Source organism: Gopherus evgoodei, chromosome 5, assembly GCF_007399415.2.
Source record: "Gopherus evgoodei ecotype Sinaloan lineage chromosome 5, rGopEvg1_v1.p, whole genome shotgun sequence".
NCBI classification, from domain to species: domain Eukaryota; kingdom Metazoa; phylum Chordata; order Testudines; family Testudinidae; genus Gopherus; species Gopherus evgoodei.
Genome location: NC_044326.1, coordinates 36,196,446 through 36,217,038, shown reverse-complemented (window position 1 = coordinate 36,217,038; position 20,593 = coordinate 36,196,446). Strand labels below are relative to the sequence as shown.

The 20,593-nt window shown below is 38.3% G+C and overlaps 1 protein-coding gene across 3 annotated transcripts in view; it reads right to left on the bottom strand.

Annotated features, from left to right (window-relative positions):
• Nucleotides 1–955: 955 nt before the first annotated feature.
• The window catches only part of PI4K2B (phosphatidylinositol 4-kinase type 2 beta), a 40,541-nt gene continuing 20,903 nt past the window's right edge, over nt 956–20,593 (bottom strand). For 2 of the 3 annotated variants that reach the window (XM_030563080.1, XM_030563078.1), the window contains exons 3-10: nt 20,037–20,237; nt 18,113–18,244; nt 14,399–14,552; nt 11,733–11,800; nt 10,073–10,172; nt 8,282–8,415; nt 6,518–6,577; nt 956–2,714 (exon numbers count right to left, since the gene is read on the bottom strand). In XM_030563080.1, coding sequence (XP_030418940.1) covers nt 2,541–2,714; nt 6,518–6,577; nt 8,282–8,415; nt 10,073–10,172; nt 11,733–11,800; nt 14,399–14,552; nt 18,113–18,244; nt 20,037–20,237 — 1,023 coding nt within the window. In that variant the 3' untranslated portion in view covers nt 956–2,540. The remainder of the gene's footprint in view (nt 2,715–6,517; nt 6,578–8,281; nt 8,416–10,072; nt 10,173–11,732; nt 11,801–14,398; nt 14,553–18,112; nt 18,245–20,036; nt 20,238–20,593) is intronic. The other variant, XM_030563079.1, reaches the window with a different exon arrangement.

The following is a 20,593-nucleotide window of genomic DNA, read 5'->3' as shown; positions in this document are numbered from 1 at the left end:
GGCCATTTCATTGCTGTGTAGACTTCTGGACTCCTGGGCCCTGCAGGGTCCTAGAGTCTGAATTTCAGCCCAAACCCGGAAGTCTACACATCAATGAAACAGCCCCACTGCCCTGGCACTGCAACCCTGAGAGTCAGCTGGCACAGGCCAGCCATGGGTTGTTCTTTGCTGTGTAGATGAGTAAGTGTGGCATGCACATGCTATCTTGGACAACATATGGACACATTACACAAAGGGAAATGATCAGGTGATAATAAAATAAGAATATCTAACTATAGGATCATTAGCTAGAGTCAAGCTGCCTGCACTTCTTAGTTTCACAAGCATATTATTCACAGTATTTATAAAGTCAGCCAAAAGGAATTCTTGTTTGGTCCTTACTATTCATTGGCAGGAGACAAGTTGTAACAGAGCAGTAGCACGTGCGTTTATACTGTGACTCTTGATATAAGGTAAATGATAGAAACTGCAGAGTATTATTTTAATAACCTGTCAAGTGTTTATAGAAATGGCAGGATTCAGGACTCATCCTCTTCTTCTGTTGTTGGTGCTTATTAGATTAGTAAATATTCTTTACCTAATAGCTAAATATTGTAACCATTTTCAGAATACCAATTCTTGTTTCACTCTCATCATAGATGAATGGCTGAACAGCTTCTTCACAGCAAGTACTCCAGTCTCAACAGAATGTTAAGTACGCAAAATAAAGTTAGTATCCAATATATCCAACTGCTTATTAGAAACAAACGTAAGTTTGTTAGTATAGTACTAATGGCATTGCAAGTGTTTTTTGTTGTATTCTTTCCCATTATATGTAATATTGAAAAAATTCACATAATGTTCTACATGCATGTACATTTTATCTTGTAGAAAGTGGTTTGGATGCAGACTTCACTTACTCTTTTGTAAAGGCCCTCTTCCAGCTTAAGAAATAAGACACTTGAGTCACAAACTGTCCATTTCAGACTGACATTTATTGCAAGTAAGCATGCCTAGTACCTTAAATATACTCTTTAAAATTTAAGAAATTGTTCAGCTAAAAACTGAAGCCATAGAACCTTATAAAGGTGGCTGCCTCCATCTTATTTTAAACACCACAGTCCAGTAAGTTATACATTTAAGGCTTAGACATTTTAGTAAATCAAGTGAATTCCTGACATGCTACAATATGTACATCAATCCAAAATTATATAAAACAGTATACAAGGATTTTGTTCTTGGGATTAATAGTATTGCTTGGAATTATAAAATACAGCAATGTCTGAAATACTTAAAAACTGTAGGTTTCCTAAAAGCAACAATATTTGTAACAAAGGTTTTTCCCCAACCCCAGGTCCTAACCTTCAAGGACATCACTAAAGTAAAAATAATTTACCATATTACATAAGCCACAAATGTGGACGATGAGCCTATATTTTAAACTGTGTAGCTTCAACAGAAAAACAAATAAGTGGCAGACAAACATGGGGTTGCAAGGAGTCCAATGACAGTGTTGCTGTACTTTACACATTGCAATCTATTTTCTGCTTTTGCTGGTCCACAATAAATAAGGGAGAGTGTTTAAATTAAAATGTTGCAAGTGGGATGGCTCAACAACCAACACTCCAGTTTTTTCATCAATCAACAATGGTAGGGAACTACTTTGGTGTCAGTTAATATACTCCATTGAATTGTCATACATAGTGTTAGCAATCAACCCATCAATTCTAAACAAAACTATGTAGTATTTTGTTGTCATGATGGAACTATAGAATGCTACCTATGGAGACGATATATTACAGAAAATTTTCCGTAAGCTATTTAAATATACAAGTGATCCTTAAAAGGCTAAAGACCAAATTTCACCCAACAATACATGGACATAACTCCCACTGAGGCCAAATGAAGTTGTGTACACATATGAGGGCAAAAATTTGCCCTAATTCTGATTAAACTAAGATGTGCTTTTTTGGTCCTCAACTCAAAAACCTTTGGAGTATTTTTCAAGTTTCAAAAATTGCCACTAATGCACTTTTTTAAATGCATGACCATTTTATTTTAATTTTTCCAACTCACTAGGCTATGAAAACCCATGGAATAACTTATGACATCTGTAAGCAGTAACACTGAATAGCATTTTTACAATCAAAGAAAGAGAGAACATGCTGAACTTCATTTCTAAAGCGTAAATAAAAAAGATCAGTTTATAATTCTATGTGCTCACATTTATATCCAACAATAAGCATTTTTTCTATGTTGTATTCAAAAGTAGTGTCTCAGAATATGTAAACTAAGTTTTTCCTTTAGTATGAATTCAGCCTATAAAAATACAGTATAGACAAATTCCTCTCATTCCCTGACATAAGGATTCACAATTTTGACACAAAAATTGTAAACTTTGATTACATTCAAAATACAATTCTTAAATCTTTACATTTTCAAGTTAAGTTTTGAGGTTTTGGCAGTCAGCGTCCTCGGTATACAGCAGAATTACATTATTGCAGAGCCTTTTGTGTAAAGTAGCTTACTGAATTACAGACATTTACTTTCCTCTTGTGTTGCTACCAGGAGGAAAAGAAAGGCTTCCTGCTATGAAAGGTCTGTGTGAATGCATTACTCAGATGAACAATTCGGCCCTGACTTCCAGTACTACTTCGCTCCACAACCACACGTGGCATCTGAACTAGCTGAATTGGACTCCTTCCATCTTTTAATGCCTGAGTGAGGTTTAGTATCTGCAGAAATAAAATAAAATAATTGGTACCCAATGAAAATTTGATTGTAGGATTCTGGTAATTCTATTTTCTCAGTTATCTTTCTCCTAAAGAATCTCATTGTTTTAAAACTGCAAGTAAAACAACATAAGATACTACTGGGCAGCTGAATGTTCTGCTAATCTTTTCTCTTGAGAGCATACACACCAAACCCTGCCTTAAATACATCTTGTGAAGCAAGTTTTTTCTGAACTACTGGAACAGATTAAGAATGCAGAAATGCTTTCGGGTCTACATAGTCTAGCACATCTCCAAAGAAACCGGTATCTTAAAACACAGGAGGGCCATTAACATTTTCTTAGCTTAGAAGTCTGCCAGCTAAGATTTTAGCTATGAAATGTCTCACATCACAAGAGAATGATTACAGGCTAAATTAAAACCCACCTAAAATGCAGTTATCCTAGTTATTCCCTCATGTCTGTCATGAACCCTGGGAACCTTAGAAAAAAAATGTTCTGTTTCAATTTTACATTACAAGATGGGAAGTTATAGGGCATCTAGACTATGCTGAACTTTAGTGATGCTATTATAGCCTTTACACAGAGACGTGTCTAAGCTTTTAGTTACATGGATCCCTGAACGATACATGGCTTAAGAGAAGAGAATGTCTCTTAATGCAGCTAGTAACTGCTAGGCCTACTCAGTTTGTGCTGAATCCAATGACTCTTGTGAGTCAAGAGACATTTTGGTGTAATTCTTGAAATATCTTCAGAAAATTGCTTAGAATACAAAAAGGTCTAAGAATTTTTAAGAGAATATGGTACTGAACAGTAAAATCTTAGCTGGATCTCTATTATTATTTAAAAAAGGCTTTTCTAAACTAGAATTCTAAACTAGAAGTTAAAGGTTTTGCAAAATTATTTGGTTAAATAATCAATTTTCAGTGGCAAGTTACCAGCGTGTCATGAGAAGGTTACACACTTGAATCAGTTTGGTGCTTGATAAATACTTCCCAGTGATAACTCTGTGAAGAAGGGAATGTGACTTTCATACGTCCACACACCAAACTTCTTTCACAAGTTCTTTCAGAAACCAGGCCTAACAGTTCATTTTGACAAATATGCTTTTACTGGCTTTTTTGCTGGAAGAGCTACTTAATGTACCATATTTGGCCCATATTTGACTCAGAGAACATCAATGCCAGGGACTTTTATGAAAAAGGGTCAGATTAACCCCGTACAATGCCACTGTAAAACTGAAAGTGCATAACTTCTGCATTGTTCAGACTGAAATCAAGAGCACAAGGAAATCAAATTCATAGAGTTTAAAGCCAGAAGGGACCATTAGTTCATCCCATCTGACCTCCTATATATGTTAGGCCATTAAATTTCATCCAGCTATCCCTGTATTGAGCCTCATAACTGGTTTTTGGCTAAAGCATCTCTTTCAGAAAGGCATCCCAGTCTTGATTTAATGACATCAAGGGGTAGAGAATCTATCATTTCCCTTGGTAGTTTGTTCCAATGATTAAATCACTCTCACTGTTAAGAGTGTATAACCTATTTCTAATTTGATAACGTCTGGCTTCGGCTTCCAGTCATTGTTTCTTCCTTCTTTGCTAGATTTAGGAGCCCTTTCTCTTCTCCCTGTGAAGGTACTTATACACTATAATAAAGTCATCTCAATCTTCTTTTTGATAAACAGTTCAATCTATTTAGTTTAAGACTCTCACTACAAAGCAGTTTTCTCCAGTTTCAATCATTTTGTATGGCTTTTTGCTGTACCAGCTCCAATTTTTCAACATTCTTTAAAAAATGCTGAATGCAGAACTGAATAGAGTATTCCATTATGTCTCATCAATTCCTTATATAGAGGTAAAACTCACTTCCCTACCTCCAAGGATCACATTAGCCCTTTTTGCAATAGCATTGCATGGGAGCGCATGTTCAGTTGTTTGTCCACTATGACCCCTAAATCCTTTTCAGAGTCACTGCTGTCCAGGATACTGCCCCTTTCCTTATTCCTCTAACTTTGCACTTGGCTATATTAAAATCAGTTTGTTTTGACTTGGCCCACTTTACCAAGCAATCCAGATTATTCTGTACGTAGGGTGACCAGACAGCAAGTGTGAAAAATCAGGATGGGGGTGGGGGGTAATAGGAGCATATAGAAGAAAAAGACTCAAAAATCAGGACTGTTCCTATAAAACTGGGACATCTGGTCACCCGATCTGTACGACTGGCCTTTACCACCAGTCTGTGACATCCATAAATTTGAATCAGCACTGTATTTATATTTACATTCAGATCACTGACAAAAATGTTGACTAACATTGGGCCTAATACTGATCCCCATGGAACTCCTCAAAAAGTACCCCCGATTCAACGATGATTCCCCAATGACAACTACTTTGAGATCTGTCAGTAACTCAGTTCTAAATCCATTCAACGTGCGCTCTAGATTTTATAGTGCCCTTTTTTAAAACAAAATGTTATACAGTACTAAGTCAAATGCTTCACAAAAGTCAAAGGTAACTATAGATGCAACATACGTAACCCCCAAACTTGTAAATCTGCTAAAAAGAATCAAATAAACTCTGTTGACAAGACATACTTTCTGTCAAATCAAATCTTATGTTCAAGTCATACATACATTAATTAGCACACAGACTAGCACTTCAACTTAAAATAGTAACTTCATTGGGAGATCTACTGGCTTACAACGTTTTGACTAGCAAGCTAATATAAAATGTAATATTCTAAAGTTATGGTGGCAAAGACTTTGGTCTCCAAGAGGGTTACTGTATATTAAAAATGAACTCCAAAGCGATCCAAACAACTCATGACTGATGCAAAATCAGCATAACCTGTGTGTTACATGCTAGAGAAGCCAGCTAAGCAAGCAGGTTGTGTACTCCAGAGGTGCACAAGACAGGTGGAAAGAAATTTATCCATTTGATATTTCATTCAATAATTCTGGGAAGTAGGTATATCTGTGTTTACATAAACTGCTAAACTACTGAAAGTGGAATAATTCACTGTGTAAACATCATACTAAAAAGTATGCATTTTGATCAGAATCAGTCTCAATAAAACCGCTAGACAGAATTCCATTCTTTAAGATTGAATTGCAGTTTAACTGAAATGCACTTAATTTGTAAATCCCAAGGTGTAAACATGTGGTACAATGAATGATTTGTAAGTAGTTCCTGTTGCTCTGTCACACACTTAGGATGTGCTAGGTTTCCCAAAACTGTCTTTCAAGAAATAGACATACTGTTAAGGTCAAGTGACGTTTCCTCAGCATTCACATTTATCTCAAGTTAACTGCTAGTTTAATTCATTTTCTCAATTGCTGATTTAGCTGTATGCCAGTTTCTCTAAGTACAGTTTATTAATCAAAGTTTATCACTATATTTTGTTGAAAGTCCATAGAACCCTTTTTTTTACTAAGCTTTGATTTTAAAATATTATAGAGTCTGTTAGAGATGCTACATTAATAGCATCAGAAATAGAATTTCTTTAGCTGTAAAACACAGACAGAAAGACCAACATCAATATAAGCTTCCCTGCTGCCTCATTTCTATCCTAACGAATGGGAACAACTACTAGGAAAGAAACATTAAGTTCAGTCTTCATGGCCATTTGGCTAGATTTTTCAGAGATATTAATCACCCATAACTCCCTTTCAATTTAACAGCAGTTAGTTTCAGGTAGATCTGAAAAATCAGGCAACTATTAAGAAATACAGCAACAATCTTAAATATCTTACTAAGTGGTAGAATTTTTTAAATGGGTCATAAAGAATTTAAAAATCAGCCATACCTGTCCCCTCATCACTGACATTTGATTTTCAAAAGTAGCCTTGTCAAATCCTTTATCAGTCTTTATTAAAAATAAAAACACAGCAGTTATTTTCAAAACATTTTACCATTCTTAAAACCAGATGTATTTGGAAACACAATCTTATTCTAAGAATTGCACTGACCTTTTGTAAAGTTTTAAAGTTTATGGATTGAGACAAACCATAACTAGGACGGAAATTCCAGTAAAAAGCATTTATAAAATTAAGTGTAGTAGCTGGAAAAGATGACAGACTGGACTTGGACACTGTCAACATCAAAGTGAATTAGAAGTAGTTTAAGATACTACAGCTGTCCCCGGTTCTCTCTTTTTGTGATTTTAAAATGTGTCTCACTTATTATTGTGTGAAAGAACCATACAAGGTGACCTATATAAGAGAAACAGGGAAGCAGACTGTAAAATAGGGCGCTATAAACTGCGCAAAGTAACTGAAAATAGATTCTTTATTGTCTTTCAGTTTTAATTAATTAGGTATTACCTATAACAGTAAAAATATATCAGATATAAGTGGAGTATTTCTGTTGACAGTACCCTTCAAGAGAAAACAGGAACAGCATGAGCAGGAACAGTGCAAGCTTAAAACCACCTTTCCATAAATGTTACTCAACCCCAGTGTGCAGAAACTACCTATATGCGAGAAAGGACAGGTCTGTCTCCAGATCCATTAAATCCTTCGCATTTCTACTGTGACTAACAATGGGTGTTAGTTAGTGCCAATTTTGATTGTGGTGTTTTAATAATTTTAAGTCAGACAAATACGAAATTGCACTAATGAATGTGTTTCAGGACCTGACTTTTCCAATCAAAATTGCATGCTGAATGCGCCCCCACCCCCAGTCATTTGAGGTATTCAGCATGATAAATGTTCATATTTTACAAGATTAGAATTTATATAAATCCCCTTTACTAAGATTATAGTTGTGTTCATTGCTTTAATAAACAGAGTAAAAGGATGTGTGTATTCACAACAATATATGGTTTGAATATCTTAAAACTGATAAAACCTCTGTCTGGAAGCCCATTCATTTAATGGAATGACAGGTTTTAATATCGCTTTGAAGGTACATGTAAAATGAAATATTTTAAATATGTACCAGCTGCACTAATACCTGATATTACAGTGAAGCTTTTTCCCCAAGTATCAGAGGGGTAGTTGTGTTAGTCTGGATCTGTAAAAGCAGCAAAGAGTCCTTTGGCACCTTATAGACTAACAGAGTTTTGGAGCATGAGCTTAAGTGGGTATTCACCCACGAAAGCTCATGCTCCAAAACGTCTGTTAGTCTATAAGGTGCCACAGGACTCTTTGCTGCTTTTTCCCCAAGTTATTACTGTTTATTTGAAGTGCATGTTGCCAGGCACGTTAAGTGACAAATGTATTTAAATACATGTTTTAGTTATGAGTTTAGTGATTTTTAATTGATTATATAAAATGTAAGCGTAAGAAAGGAGGCTATTATCCATCAATAAAGTTGATTACCAACAATTTCAAACCTTTTGTGCACAATACAAGGGCATACATTTACAGAGGGGGATGTATGACTACTGTATGTCAGCCTATGTATCCCTTTTGCCATCCTAGCATTAGCGGTAAAGCAGTATCATATATTGTGAAATAATTAAGTAAAGCAATACAAGTTTCTAAGTTAGCTTAACAATTAAATTTTCCTTCCACATATAGTACTCAATTAACTATCCCCTCTCAATTAAAAATGAATTCTGAATCACCTTGAACAGTTCATAAAGATCTTCACAAAGATCCTGTACAAAATTCATGTCAGAAATACGAGGGAGAATCAAATCTCTGGTCTCTTGGGAAAAAGGAACCTTTGCTTGAGAAAGCCAAGCCCAATGAAATGGATCTAATGGGAAAAAACAGTTCAATTTCTTGATTAATTAACAGGTAAAAGTTAGAATTAAATGATCCAATATGGGCAGAAATCTTAGGAAATAACTTGCTATTAGGTATCAAAAATACTAAACCATCTGTCAGTCAACAGTTACCAGAAGTTATTTACATACATCATATTCCCAAATTTGTTTGCCACTATTACATTCACTGTGTTTGCCCATAATTACAAGTTAAATTTGATTGCTGTAAAGGCTTTATTTTTCAGAGAGACTACAGAAGAAATTTTAAAAAGGTAATTAGGGAAACAAATATTTACTAGAATAAAAATAAAAAAAGGTTACTTGTTCCAAAATAAAAGTCTCTACTTTCCCTATCTTCCCATCGGTTATATAGTTTGTCTTGGTGTGAAATACTGTCTATGATCAAATAAAACTACTTCTAGATTATTTGATTTAAAAATATAATCTAACTATAATTTTTAAATAAAGGTCAATCTTAATTTGCTAAGATATTTTCTTAAAAATAGCATGAAAAATAAAAATTAACAACTCTAGCAACTTTTTTCCTCAATGCTATCTGTGAAAGAACACAAGATTAAGTTTATGTAAGTTATATAATGCTTTTTAGACAAAAGCAGCTCTGCACCCCGGAGATAAGGCTTTTGAACTACACTGAGATGCATGTAGTATTTTTACAAGTAGTATTGCATCAATCTTGTCCAATTTAAGGAGGCTTATATGCTGAGATTAAAGAGCATTACTATTTTTCTGTTCAGTATACATTTTATTAATTTTAGTATCACAATACAGTGGATTCCACACGTAGCAACCTCTTAGTTCTCAGCAAAAAATTATATTATCTGGAACTTGCCCATAAGCAGAAGGCAAGTTTGCAGGGCTGCAACTAGGGAAGGAAGCGCTGGGACATACCTTCCCTGGCTGCAGACCCACACACCACCCTGCGGCCAGTGCCTGGCACATCTCAGTGCTTCCTTCCCTGGCTGCAGCCTCACAAGTCTGCCTGCCTTTCTTCCAAAAAGTATTAATAAGCAGCATGCCTGAGGCCAATAGCCAAATCCCACTAGGGATCAACTCTCAGCAAAATGTGGCTCTTACGCAAGTTAAGATTGGTATTGGTATTAATCAGCATCCACTGTACTTAATTTTGCTGTCCCAGATAAAGATTACCTTAACATAATAAGGCTGAAGTTGTATGTCACTTTGTATTTGTCTACTAATTTCAATAAGCATTACGAAAGGATGAATAGCAGCTTGTTTTGTAATAGGAAGAAATAGGACCATTCCCATTTACAGAAATAATCTGGGAATTTTAGCACTTGAGAAATTTTATGATAGCAAGCAGAAAGTGCACATGAAAGATGCATCCCTAAATCCCTTCCCACATATCAATTCATCCTATTAGTAACATCCATTAATGGTGGGGTGAAAAAAAAAAAAAAAAAGCTAGTGAATGACTACGAAGCACAAACATGTTCCAAAAAACAGTAAAAAGTCACTCAGTATTTGCTTATTTTCTCGAGGAAAAAATACACCATTGTTCAATAAAAACAAAAAAGTTACTATGGTGAAAATATAGTAAGTATTCTCAAATTACAGTCTGAAGACAGTTATTCCCTCAAATTGAAGATTAGAGAACTCAATACTCACATGCTCTCCACTCATCAGGATGTTTAAAGGGGAAAGCTAAACCATTATCTATTGCAGCAATTTTAATAACAGGTTCTTTACTGGTAGTCCATTGGATATCCTAGGGTAAGAACATTTCCAAGTTACTAGTAATTAAAATATCTATAAGGTATACACAGAATTAAGTATACAGTAAACTACTTTTTTTTTTTTTAATATAGCTGGGTTAGTAACACCACAAGTGCTTTAGACTAAACCAAAAAATAAATAAAAATAAAGGCGTTAAGTGGGAGTACTTGAAATGAGGCCAAGTCAGGTGCATACGGTTTGGATCCACTTATTCACCCCTGTAAACAGTATAAATGACCAAAAGCAACTACAGAAACTCCTCACTTAAAGTCGTCCTGGTTAAAGTTGTTTCAATGTTAAGTTGCTGATCAATAGGGAACATGCTCGTTTTACGTTGCGAAATGCTCCCGTCTAACGTTGTTTGGCAGTCGTCTGTTTTGTCCACTGCTTACATGAAGAGCAGCTCATTGCAGCTAGCTGCTGCGTGGTTAGAACAAGTGTGGACCAGCAGCCCCCCTATCAGCTCCCCTAAGTTCACTGTGCAACAGCTGTCCCTCCTCCCACTGCCATGTGCTGCTCCTGTCCTCTGCCTTGGAGCTGCTCCCAGAGACTCCTGCTTGCTGTACGTGGGAAGGAGGGAAGAGGGAGACTGATTGCCATGGTGTCTCCCCCTCCCCCCTGCTCCTGCACTCTGCTTATCCCATCTTCCAGGGGGTGGGGGGGAGGAGGCAGATACACCAGGGAAGGAGGGAGCTTCTAGGCAGCAGCTGCTGTCTCAGGGCTCAGCAAGCTGATTTAATTAACAAGGCAGTGTACTTAAGCTTGGGGTCAGCTACTTAAAGTGGAAATGCGCATTTTTTTCCTCTCACAGGCAGGGTGTGTGTCTCTGTCTGCCCTCCCTCCTTTCCTGCTGCCTTGCAGAGTGTTGTGAGAGTTAACCCTTGAGGGCTTAGTCAATTGCTAGTTCATTTAGCAGTAAGGCATTCCCTGGGAAATATCCCACCCTCTGACTCCTCCACCTCAACCAAGCTTCATAATCATCATCACTGCGTACCAGTATTAAATTGTTTGTTTAAAACTTATATTGCATGTGTGTGTGTGTGTGTATATATATATATATGTCTTTTGTCTGGTGAAAAAAATTTCCCTAACACCCTCATTTACATTAATTCTTATGGGGAAATTGGATTTGCTTAACATCGTTTCGCTTAAAGTCACATTTTTCAGGAACATAACTACAAAGTTAATTGAGGAGTTCCTGTACATCAAGACAGCCCAAAAGATCTAATTTAAATCAACAAAACCAAGACTAAGTATTAGATGAACAAAGCATATCAATAAAGTAGCTAAGATACTGCATTTGTATATGTTAGCAGATAACTTTATTGTTAAAGCACATGTGCTACAAAATGTTGCTTCCACTGCCATATGAAGTCCATTAATTGTTATATCCAGGGCACTCTATTTTAATTTGACCAGAAATCCACATATTTCACAAAAGGAGTACACTATCACATTCCTAGTTAAAGCACATTGTACATCAGCAGTCCAGCTAAACTGCTCAAATTTTATGAGTCAACCGACTAGTTCTGGAAAAAAAAAAAATTCTTACCTTATCTGAAAGATCAATATCATCATCTTGCTTTTCATATCTGACTAACCAGTTATCATTGCCCCTGTCTTCAAAAAGGGAAACAAAAGTTGTTGTGGGGACTTGCAAGTCTTTTACAATTAGCTGATCTTAAAATAATGTTGTAAAACTATTTGTTTCTATTGTGAACTGAAGATATTTATTAGAAGAACAAGGGAAAATGTTCACAAAAATATTTTTCCATCAAAATACACTTGTTTTAGAGTTTGTGGGGGAAAAAAACTAGTATTAGATTAACTGGAAAGATGTAAATATTCATGTTATTAATTCAAATTTTGTGTTGAGTCATGCACTAGTACTTCAATTTCCCTTTCTGGCTGAGCAAACCATGTAATATCAGGAAGGTCAGCAGAATTCATTATAATCTGTTTTCTCAGAATAAATTGGAGTTGGAATTTGGCTCTGGGCTGCTGATGGGGAAAGGGCAAGGCCCATCTCCAAGATAATCCATGTTTTAACAAATTTAGCTAAGCACACAAAGGGGAAAGGTCTACTTCTAAGGGAATTCTGCACCACTGTGCAAGCATAGAATTAATGCCCCCTGCAAATTCCCCCCCTCCATTGATTCTAATGGGGGAGGCAACAGGAAGCTGCAATTACACCTTTCGCCCACCCACGGCTGATGTGGTGCCAGAAGAGAGGGCAGCTGGCTCATGGGCCAGAGCAGCCAGCCACAGAAAGGGAAATGTCAGAGACTGTCTTCCTCCACAGTGCCAGGTGGAAACAACACAGGATATGGGGGGAGCACACAGCAGGGCACACAGGACTGCTGGGAGAGGTCACACAAATTGGAGGGGGGGGTACAGGAGCTAGTCAGGTGACAACACTGAGCCAGGGGAAGAATTGGAGTGGGGGTGCAGGGCCACATGGGAACAGGGGAGTAGGAGTGGTTGAGTGGGGGTTCAACGACACACGGGGACAAGGGCAGAGGTGCATGACTGAATGGGAGAGGCTAGGGGTCAACCATGGTCTGCATGGAGGAGGCTCCCCTAATCCTTAACAATCCCTTCCACACCCCCCACCACTAAACCCCCCCCCCCAAAACATAACCCTCTAGGTTCACTCCCATACTCCTTCCCAGCAATTACTTCCCTCTCCCCTCAGCTCTTCCATTGCCCCTGATTCCCCCAAGCCTTTTCACTGCTTGTGAGGGATGCAGGAAATACGTTTCTTTATTGTAGTTTAAATGAATTACTCAAAAGTTCTGTATTAATATGCCTAATATGTTACAGGCATACTTGCCGATAGGTATTTTGAAATAAATTACCAAAATAATTGAAACTAGCATGATTATATTGTGTTATTTTGACAAATAAAATATACATAATTTTACAATATCGTGCCCAGAATTTTTAATTTGTTGGTGCACAACTTCCCCAGGAGTAAAGGTCTATCCAAAGATGCTGAGAGGAGGGGAATAGAAGACAATCTTCATTCCTAAGAGGCCATTCTCTACCAAGAAAACACAATGGCATGTTGTAAATTCTTCCACAGGATCTGCTGGGTAAAAGGGGATTGTGTGGGGACAGAGGGGGATTGTGTGGTGTATTTAGATCCCTCATAGGTTTGGATAAGCATCCAAACTTTGAACATTTTGTTGTTCCACTATTGCTATTTTTGTACATAGTTTGGTTGTGTGGATGCTGCTTTACATGTTTGGTTTTGAACTTTTTCTCCTTAAAATAATATGGCACAGATCATGAAAATCCATAAAAGTTTGGGGACACTGGGATCAGGCTTGGAAACTGGCTGCCAGACCGTAACAGTGACCAGAAAGCACAATGATATCCTTATCTTTAAACTCCCTGAAAGAAGAAAGTATGAAGTGATATGCATCCTCAACAGGCTTTTCTGCTGCATCCCTAATAGGGGGAGGAAGGGAAAAGGAAATTGCAGTGGTAGGACCTGTAGAAGAGCAAAAGAAGGAACCCACTACTGGCACAGCAGTGAAGGAAATGTCCATACCAAGTACCTTCACATTCATGAGGAAATTGGGCACCTATATATCCTGCAACAGAACATCAGCCTCTAACTGCAAAGAAGAAAGTTTGCCCAGGATGAGATGTTGAGGGCCAAAGTCCACAGTTCTCCTCCAGAGCTTACTCGTGCCGAATAGGACCAGTTCTGAAGTAATATGCAACTGGGCTGCCACCTTCTTCCACTCAACAGAAAGATCTGGCAGCAGATGTTGCTCCTCTTCCTAGTTAAGAACCCCAGTGTGTCCCACACAGCTTGGCTAGCATATGGGAAGTGGAAGTTAAGGGCACAGGTCCTGGGAGACTTCCCTCTGCTAGTAATGGAGGAGAAACTGGACAGCAAATATCCCCAATTCACACCAAAAGGCTAATCCCTGGCTGGGGTTCTGTGCTTGACTTGCTACATATTGCTCTAGCCTTCAGTGTGCCTTACAAAAGCCAAAAATTGCTTAAATGGCTGCTATGATACTTGATACATTTCAAAGACAAAACTTTTGTAGCTACACTGGATTTCACAAGTTCATCTGCAAAAGGAGTTTCAGATTTGTGAAAAGCATGTGAAATGTATCAGAAGAATGTTACTTTCATTCAGCACAATTTCTGACTCAAATGAGCAAGCAGATATAAACTGGGGGACAGTAGGTTAGATACCTGTGTTTCTGATGACATAATCTAAAACAACCAATCTCTCAAACTGTGATTGAAATTGTTTCCTAGTATTCTCAGGTAAAGGATCAGTTTCAAATTTCCTGAGCCAGTACTCAGCTTCTTTATATCCTTCAACGAACAGCTGGAAGGAGCCAACCTGCAATTTTAATAACCTGCATTTAGAAAATGTAATCAAACAAGTGAAGGTTAAAAGTTAACTGAAAGAACTGACAATGTCCTTTTGAGTTCTGAACACAAAGCGTTTGACAGTACTACTCGGAGTATTAAGTCTACAAAATAGTCCCTTGTCCCAATTTCTAGATAACCACATTTTATAGGTTCAACTACAACTGACCTATTTCCATTTTCAGATTTCTTTATGATTAGAGTACTAGCATTCTAGCCTTAGTTTGCATAAAGCAGTATGTCAGAAAAGAATATTTTAATGCTCAAAACCAAAACATAGCAAGCATATTGATACATGATATAAATTTACAGAAAGAAAAGCAGCAGCTAAAAAGTTTTACCATTGTCAAAATTTGAGAGAAGTTCAATCCAGTCAAACTGGAACTACTTCAGGAACCATACAAGAGATGGCAAAAGCAAAATAGAATTGTTTCACAGCAGTAGTGAAGTAACTACAAAGGAAACAACAGAGGTTGACTAAAGTGACTGTATGCATATACCCTGATTCTAGACCAGTCCTCATTTTTCATATGGATCGTGGCATCTCAGAACTTCTTTTGGGATCCTTGAAATGTCCCAGTTCTTCTATTTCACCAGTCAAAATATTTGTTTTCTACATCTGTTCAATAATTTGCTCTATATTTACCAGGCATAAAACAGTCCAATGGATTAAGCGTTCACAGTCACAAACAGTGTTTGGAGTAACAAGAAAGTCAAATAGCTGTAGACACTACGCACTACTAAAACTGCTGTTCTGCTCAAAGTGAACATCTGTGATGCTTGGTTCAGTATTTCATGATATTGGAGAAAATCCTCCATTCTCACAAATATGCACCTTCTATGTCTGAGTCAGAGAACTGGCAGTAACACCACAATTTTTTAAAATAAGAGTACTTTTGTATGACTTATGACCCCCAAATCATTTCCACAATAGTACAGTATCTGAGGAAGAAGAAAACTGTGTAAAAGAAAATTGCGTGTGAGAGAGGGAACACAGCAAAGAAAGAACACTCAGGAGGAAAGAGAGGCTGTTTTTGTGTTCAGAACAAAAGGCTGCATGTTGCTATGAATCTATGTGAGTGGACAGAGAGTTTCTGGGAAATGCATGTGTAACAAGTGTCATTTGGAGTGCTGTTGTGGGTAGCCTGCATGTGGGAGCAGATAATGGGGGAAGCCCACATGTGTGAACTTGCTTGATTTGCAAGAAAACACATGGTGAGATTTTGGGGATGCAAGAAGAGCATATATATGATTTTATAGGTGAGGAAGTAGTGTGTGAGGCTTTGATCAGGGAGACAGGAGATTCTATAAGAAAGTGAAGGTGGGCATTATACAGAAATGGGGAAACCAAGAGAGGAAAGGAATGACAAACTAAGTGAGAATGACTGAAAACACTGGGCAGTTGGACAAGAAAACACAACAAGAAACATGGAGGGAAAGAGAAAGAACAATTATTACACAATATAGAAAAGATACTGAAGGGAAAATAGACTGCAAAGGCAGGAAAAAATACCTAGAAGAAAGGAAAGATGTAAAGAACAAATACAGTGGGGAGACAGTAAATTTTAGAATGCTCTTGGTAGAAAGTGTAGACACAAAATGATGCAGTAAAGTCACCAGATTTTAAAATGTTTAAATAGAGGGATAAAATATGATCCGCTTTGTGGACAGAAACTTGTTTAAAGCTAGCCAAAGCTGGCAGTCTTTTTGTTGAACAGGGGTATGTCTACACAGCAATGTAAGTCTAGGGTTAGTGGGATTCAAGTCAGCCAATTAGTGTCAAGGAACCCTGGGCTTGAGCATCTACACTGTATTTTAACCTTAGGCTAAAAATTTTCTGACCTGTGCTCGAACCCAGGGCCCTGGCATCCACACTGCAGTGCACCCAAGTCAAAGTAAATATATCCCAAAGTGCCTTGCGCCGCTCCCCCATGTTGGGACTCTAGCCCGAGGAATGTGGTGCACTGTGGGAAACTCTACTGTCCCCCCTGTTTTCTAACAGTGGTGATGCTATTGATGGTACTCCCATAAGGAGCACATAATCTGCATAATTAGCTCCCTTGGTGGCTGTCTCAGTATAATGACTGCAGTTTGAGAAAGCTTAATACTTAACTGCCGTCTAATCTGAAATGGGCTCTCCACCTCTAGGCTGAGTCACATTGCCAGGAAAATGCCCATGTGCACCAGTCTGGAGGATAATTAGGACACTGGTCTCTGGGACGATCAAAGGATTAAAATAAAACTTCACAATTCTTAATTTTTACAATAGGAAGTTCAATGAAGGCGTTTTCATTTGGTTGTTTTCTGTATTTATTTTTGTCTGTTTGGAAGTTTGACATAAAATGTAGATGCCAGAGGAAAAACACAAACACACACACACACACCACCCAACATAGCTGCTGCCAGTTGTGGAGCAGTTAAGTGCATATCCAGGGCATGGGGTACAGTGTGCTTCATCATCCCCTGGGGATCCCTTATCCCTGCCCCCACTGCACCCCAGGAGGCAGGGATAATGGATCCCCAGGATGCTGCAGGCAAGTTTTGGGGCTGGCTCCCACTCACTGCCCTCACAGTGGATGCTGCCTGAGTGCCTTTGCATATACAGCCCCAGGGAATAACAGCCCCAAGTCTCCAGGAGCAAAGGTCAGAGAATGGAGCAGGAACTAAGCAGCTGCCTTGCAGGGAGCGGGAGTAGTAGAGCTCCTGACTCAGCATTTCCAGGGGAGGGATGATCCCCAAACATTCTGGCAGCCAGGAGCTGCCTCCTACTGTCAACTTTGCTCTCTGTTCTGGGCAAGATCTGCGCAACAGCAAAGAGGAACCAGAGCCACCACCGCAAGAGGCTGCAGGGAAGATTTGAGTCTGTCACCCACTTGCCACTGTGAGTGCACACGTTGCACATGCAGCACCAGGGAGGGCACAGAGAGGCCAAAGAGCGGAACATGAACCGCGGGGAGCAGAAGCATCAGGCACCCAGGTCAGCACAGCCTGGGGAGGGATGACCCCCAATATCCTGGCAATCAGGAACTGCCTCCCACCTGCCACCTTTGCTCCCAGCTCCAGGCAAGCTCTATGCAGCAGTGGAGCTGGAACAGGAAGGGGGGAGAGCATTTGGCCAGGTGGTAATGTCGCTTCTGGCAGTTCTGCTTCTCTGCAGCCTGGAACTCGGATACATTTGGAGGACTTCTGGGACCCAAATCAAGCCGGGGCCACATGCACCCAGCAAAACAATATTGCTCAGACCCTACATCCCAGTTTAACCTGGGCTCGGACTCTCCAGCCCTACAGGATCCTGGGACCTTGGGTCCAAGCCCTAGGTTAGCGCAATTAACGTGTGGACACAAGGGGAGGGGGGTTGGCTTGAGCCTGGGCTCACTCTGCTGTGTAGACATACCCTAAACTAATACCAGCTTTCTTCTCCTGTGACTGAAGCTACCTATAAATGTCCTCTTTTTGATTCAGCAAAATATATCCTGCATAGCCAAGGCATTAACAAAATACTACAATGCAAAGCTTCTCAGAAGAACTTACCTTAGGAGGTAGTCCAATTCGATGAAATTTTTTACCAACTTTTGGCACTTTTTCTAAAGCATATTTTTTCCCTCTTGATTTTGCACGATCTATTGCACTGTAGTTAAAGGTCTCACTGACAAGCCAGACAACCTTAAAAATATCCAGTTAAACATGGCTCAAAATTGCTTATCACTTCAATTACAGATTTACAATAAGATTTCTAACAATCATAAATATGCCAAGGAAATAGCAATATTTAAAAACAAGCAAATTCAACGCAAAAAAAGCTGCACACATGCAACATTACAGATGGCAGAAAATTTAAATGTACATATAGGTCTGGAAATTCTAGACTACAGTTCTTAGAACTGGCCCTCTATTTTAACATACAATGCTTTGTATTACCACTATACTGAAAGAACTATATTAAAAGAACGTTAAGATTGCAAAGTCAAGCACTCAGAAGTTAGAAAATAATGAATTAAAGTTGTCCAACCTTATGCAACCTAATGTATATGCAAAGGGGACCAAATTATGTTGGTCTAACATGATCATGTACTATTTTTCTGCCCAGGACCTCTGCTTCTTTCAACGAATATGTAACTATTGAATATTTTTTAATCTCCTCATTCAATCATTCCCCCCCGCCTCAGGTCTTATTTATGCTCACCATCCAAACTCTGTACTGAATACAAAATTATTAGCTTCCTCGTGGGCATTACTATGGTGCTCTCACAAGTGTCTGAGTGTTTCACAAACATTAATGACTTTATCTGTATAATATTGCCATGAAAGTAGGTGGAATTATCCCCCTTTTACAGCTGGGAAATGTAGACCTGGAGAGAGTAATGTCAAAATTATCCAAAGTGTCTAGACACCTAGGCGCTGAATTTTCAGAGGACTTGGTATTTTTATAGAACTTTATACATTCAAAGCACAGCTTCAACTGACTTCAGTTGCAGTTCTGACCATTCAGCACTTCTTGTAATTTGGCCCCAAGTGTCTCACACTGAGCACCAAGCAAATGCACACACAATTAATGACCAAATAGGTATTCAATTTCCTCAACCATAACAATATCCTTTCTTTTCTTGCAGTCTCCTGCCTCATTCACTATTCACCACTCTTCCACCTTCTGCAATACACAAGACAAGAGGTTCTACAGACTACATCCTCCCTTTGCTACGCAGTCCTGATATATTCATACAGCACTATCCATCCTAGGCACTGAATTAGGGAACGGTTTTGAAGAAAAATAGTATGATCACATATTTAAAGACTGTCTCATAATACATATGCAAAAAGGAATGAATTAAAGCTGCAAGAACAATCTTAATTCTGGCATTTCCTAACTTCTGAGTGCTTGAATTTGCAACTTTGAAATAATTTCAAAGCAGCGTTTTTAATGCAATTTCCTAGGTTTATTTTTAAACTAAAAAAATGCCATCATGTAAAACCATAATCATCCCCCACATTGGTGATCAGTAGGATTTGGAGCTTTATATCCACAGTGCAGACCTCATCAGCTGAGCTAGAGGACAGCTGATAGCAATAGTAGGCATTATTTTCTGTGTGGACCAACCACTGGAGAGGGATGAGACAAGCATTTTCTGGTGGGTTAAACAGCTATTTGCTGGAGGCAGAGAAATGTGGGTTCCCTTCCCCAGGACTCCTAGGTTCCATTACAGGTTCTGGAAAGGAGCATGCTATAGTGATTAGATACAATTTTGCCACTGGACTCCAGCTTGCTCTCCCCGCACTTGGATTCTATTCAACCCTCTCTCACTTGGCTCATGCAATGCACATTAAATTGTTTTTTTCCAATATTAGTTTCTCTCTCTCAAGTTGGGGATAAAAATACTCAATTTAATTCTACACTGCCAATTCATATCCTGTTTATTTTGCACATTAGTAGTAGTGTACTAAATAAGAACTCTTTTACCTTAGTTTTAGGTACCACTCCTAATCCTAGTTTGGTGTCCACAAGATAGGCACCAGTTTCAGAAAGGTATCCCTGATTAGGAACAAGGCAGCCTCTGCCAAAGCAGCAAGGACAACAGATCTTGTGAAAGTATTTGGTCCATTTTGGATTCAGATGACCATAAGGCTCTTCAGATTTTGGTTTGAATACTCCAATAGTTTTCTAAGAAAAAAAATGCAAAGCTAAGTAACGTACTCACATAATAATCTGAAGTGTAAGAATTAGTCACAACAGTTTTATTGAAAAATTCACAACTTGCATTTTAAGATTTATAGACTTGGAAAATAGTTTGCCATCACTGATGATAATCTGCTTTGTACTTGTTCATTTTGGTCTAAACAAGGAGTTGAATAGATGTCTTCTCTCCCATAACACTTACTTGTGTTTCTGTGTGTCTTTCACAACTATACTGAAGAAAGTGACACACAAAAAACCTAAAAGTTAAATTAGAAAACATTTTTCTTTCCTCTAATCAAATTAAGTGTTTTTAGTGATAGTATATAAAAAAGTAATATGTT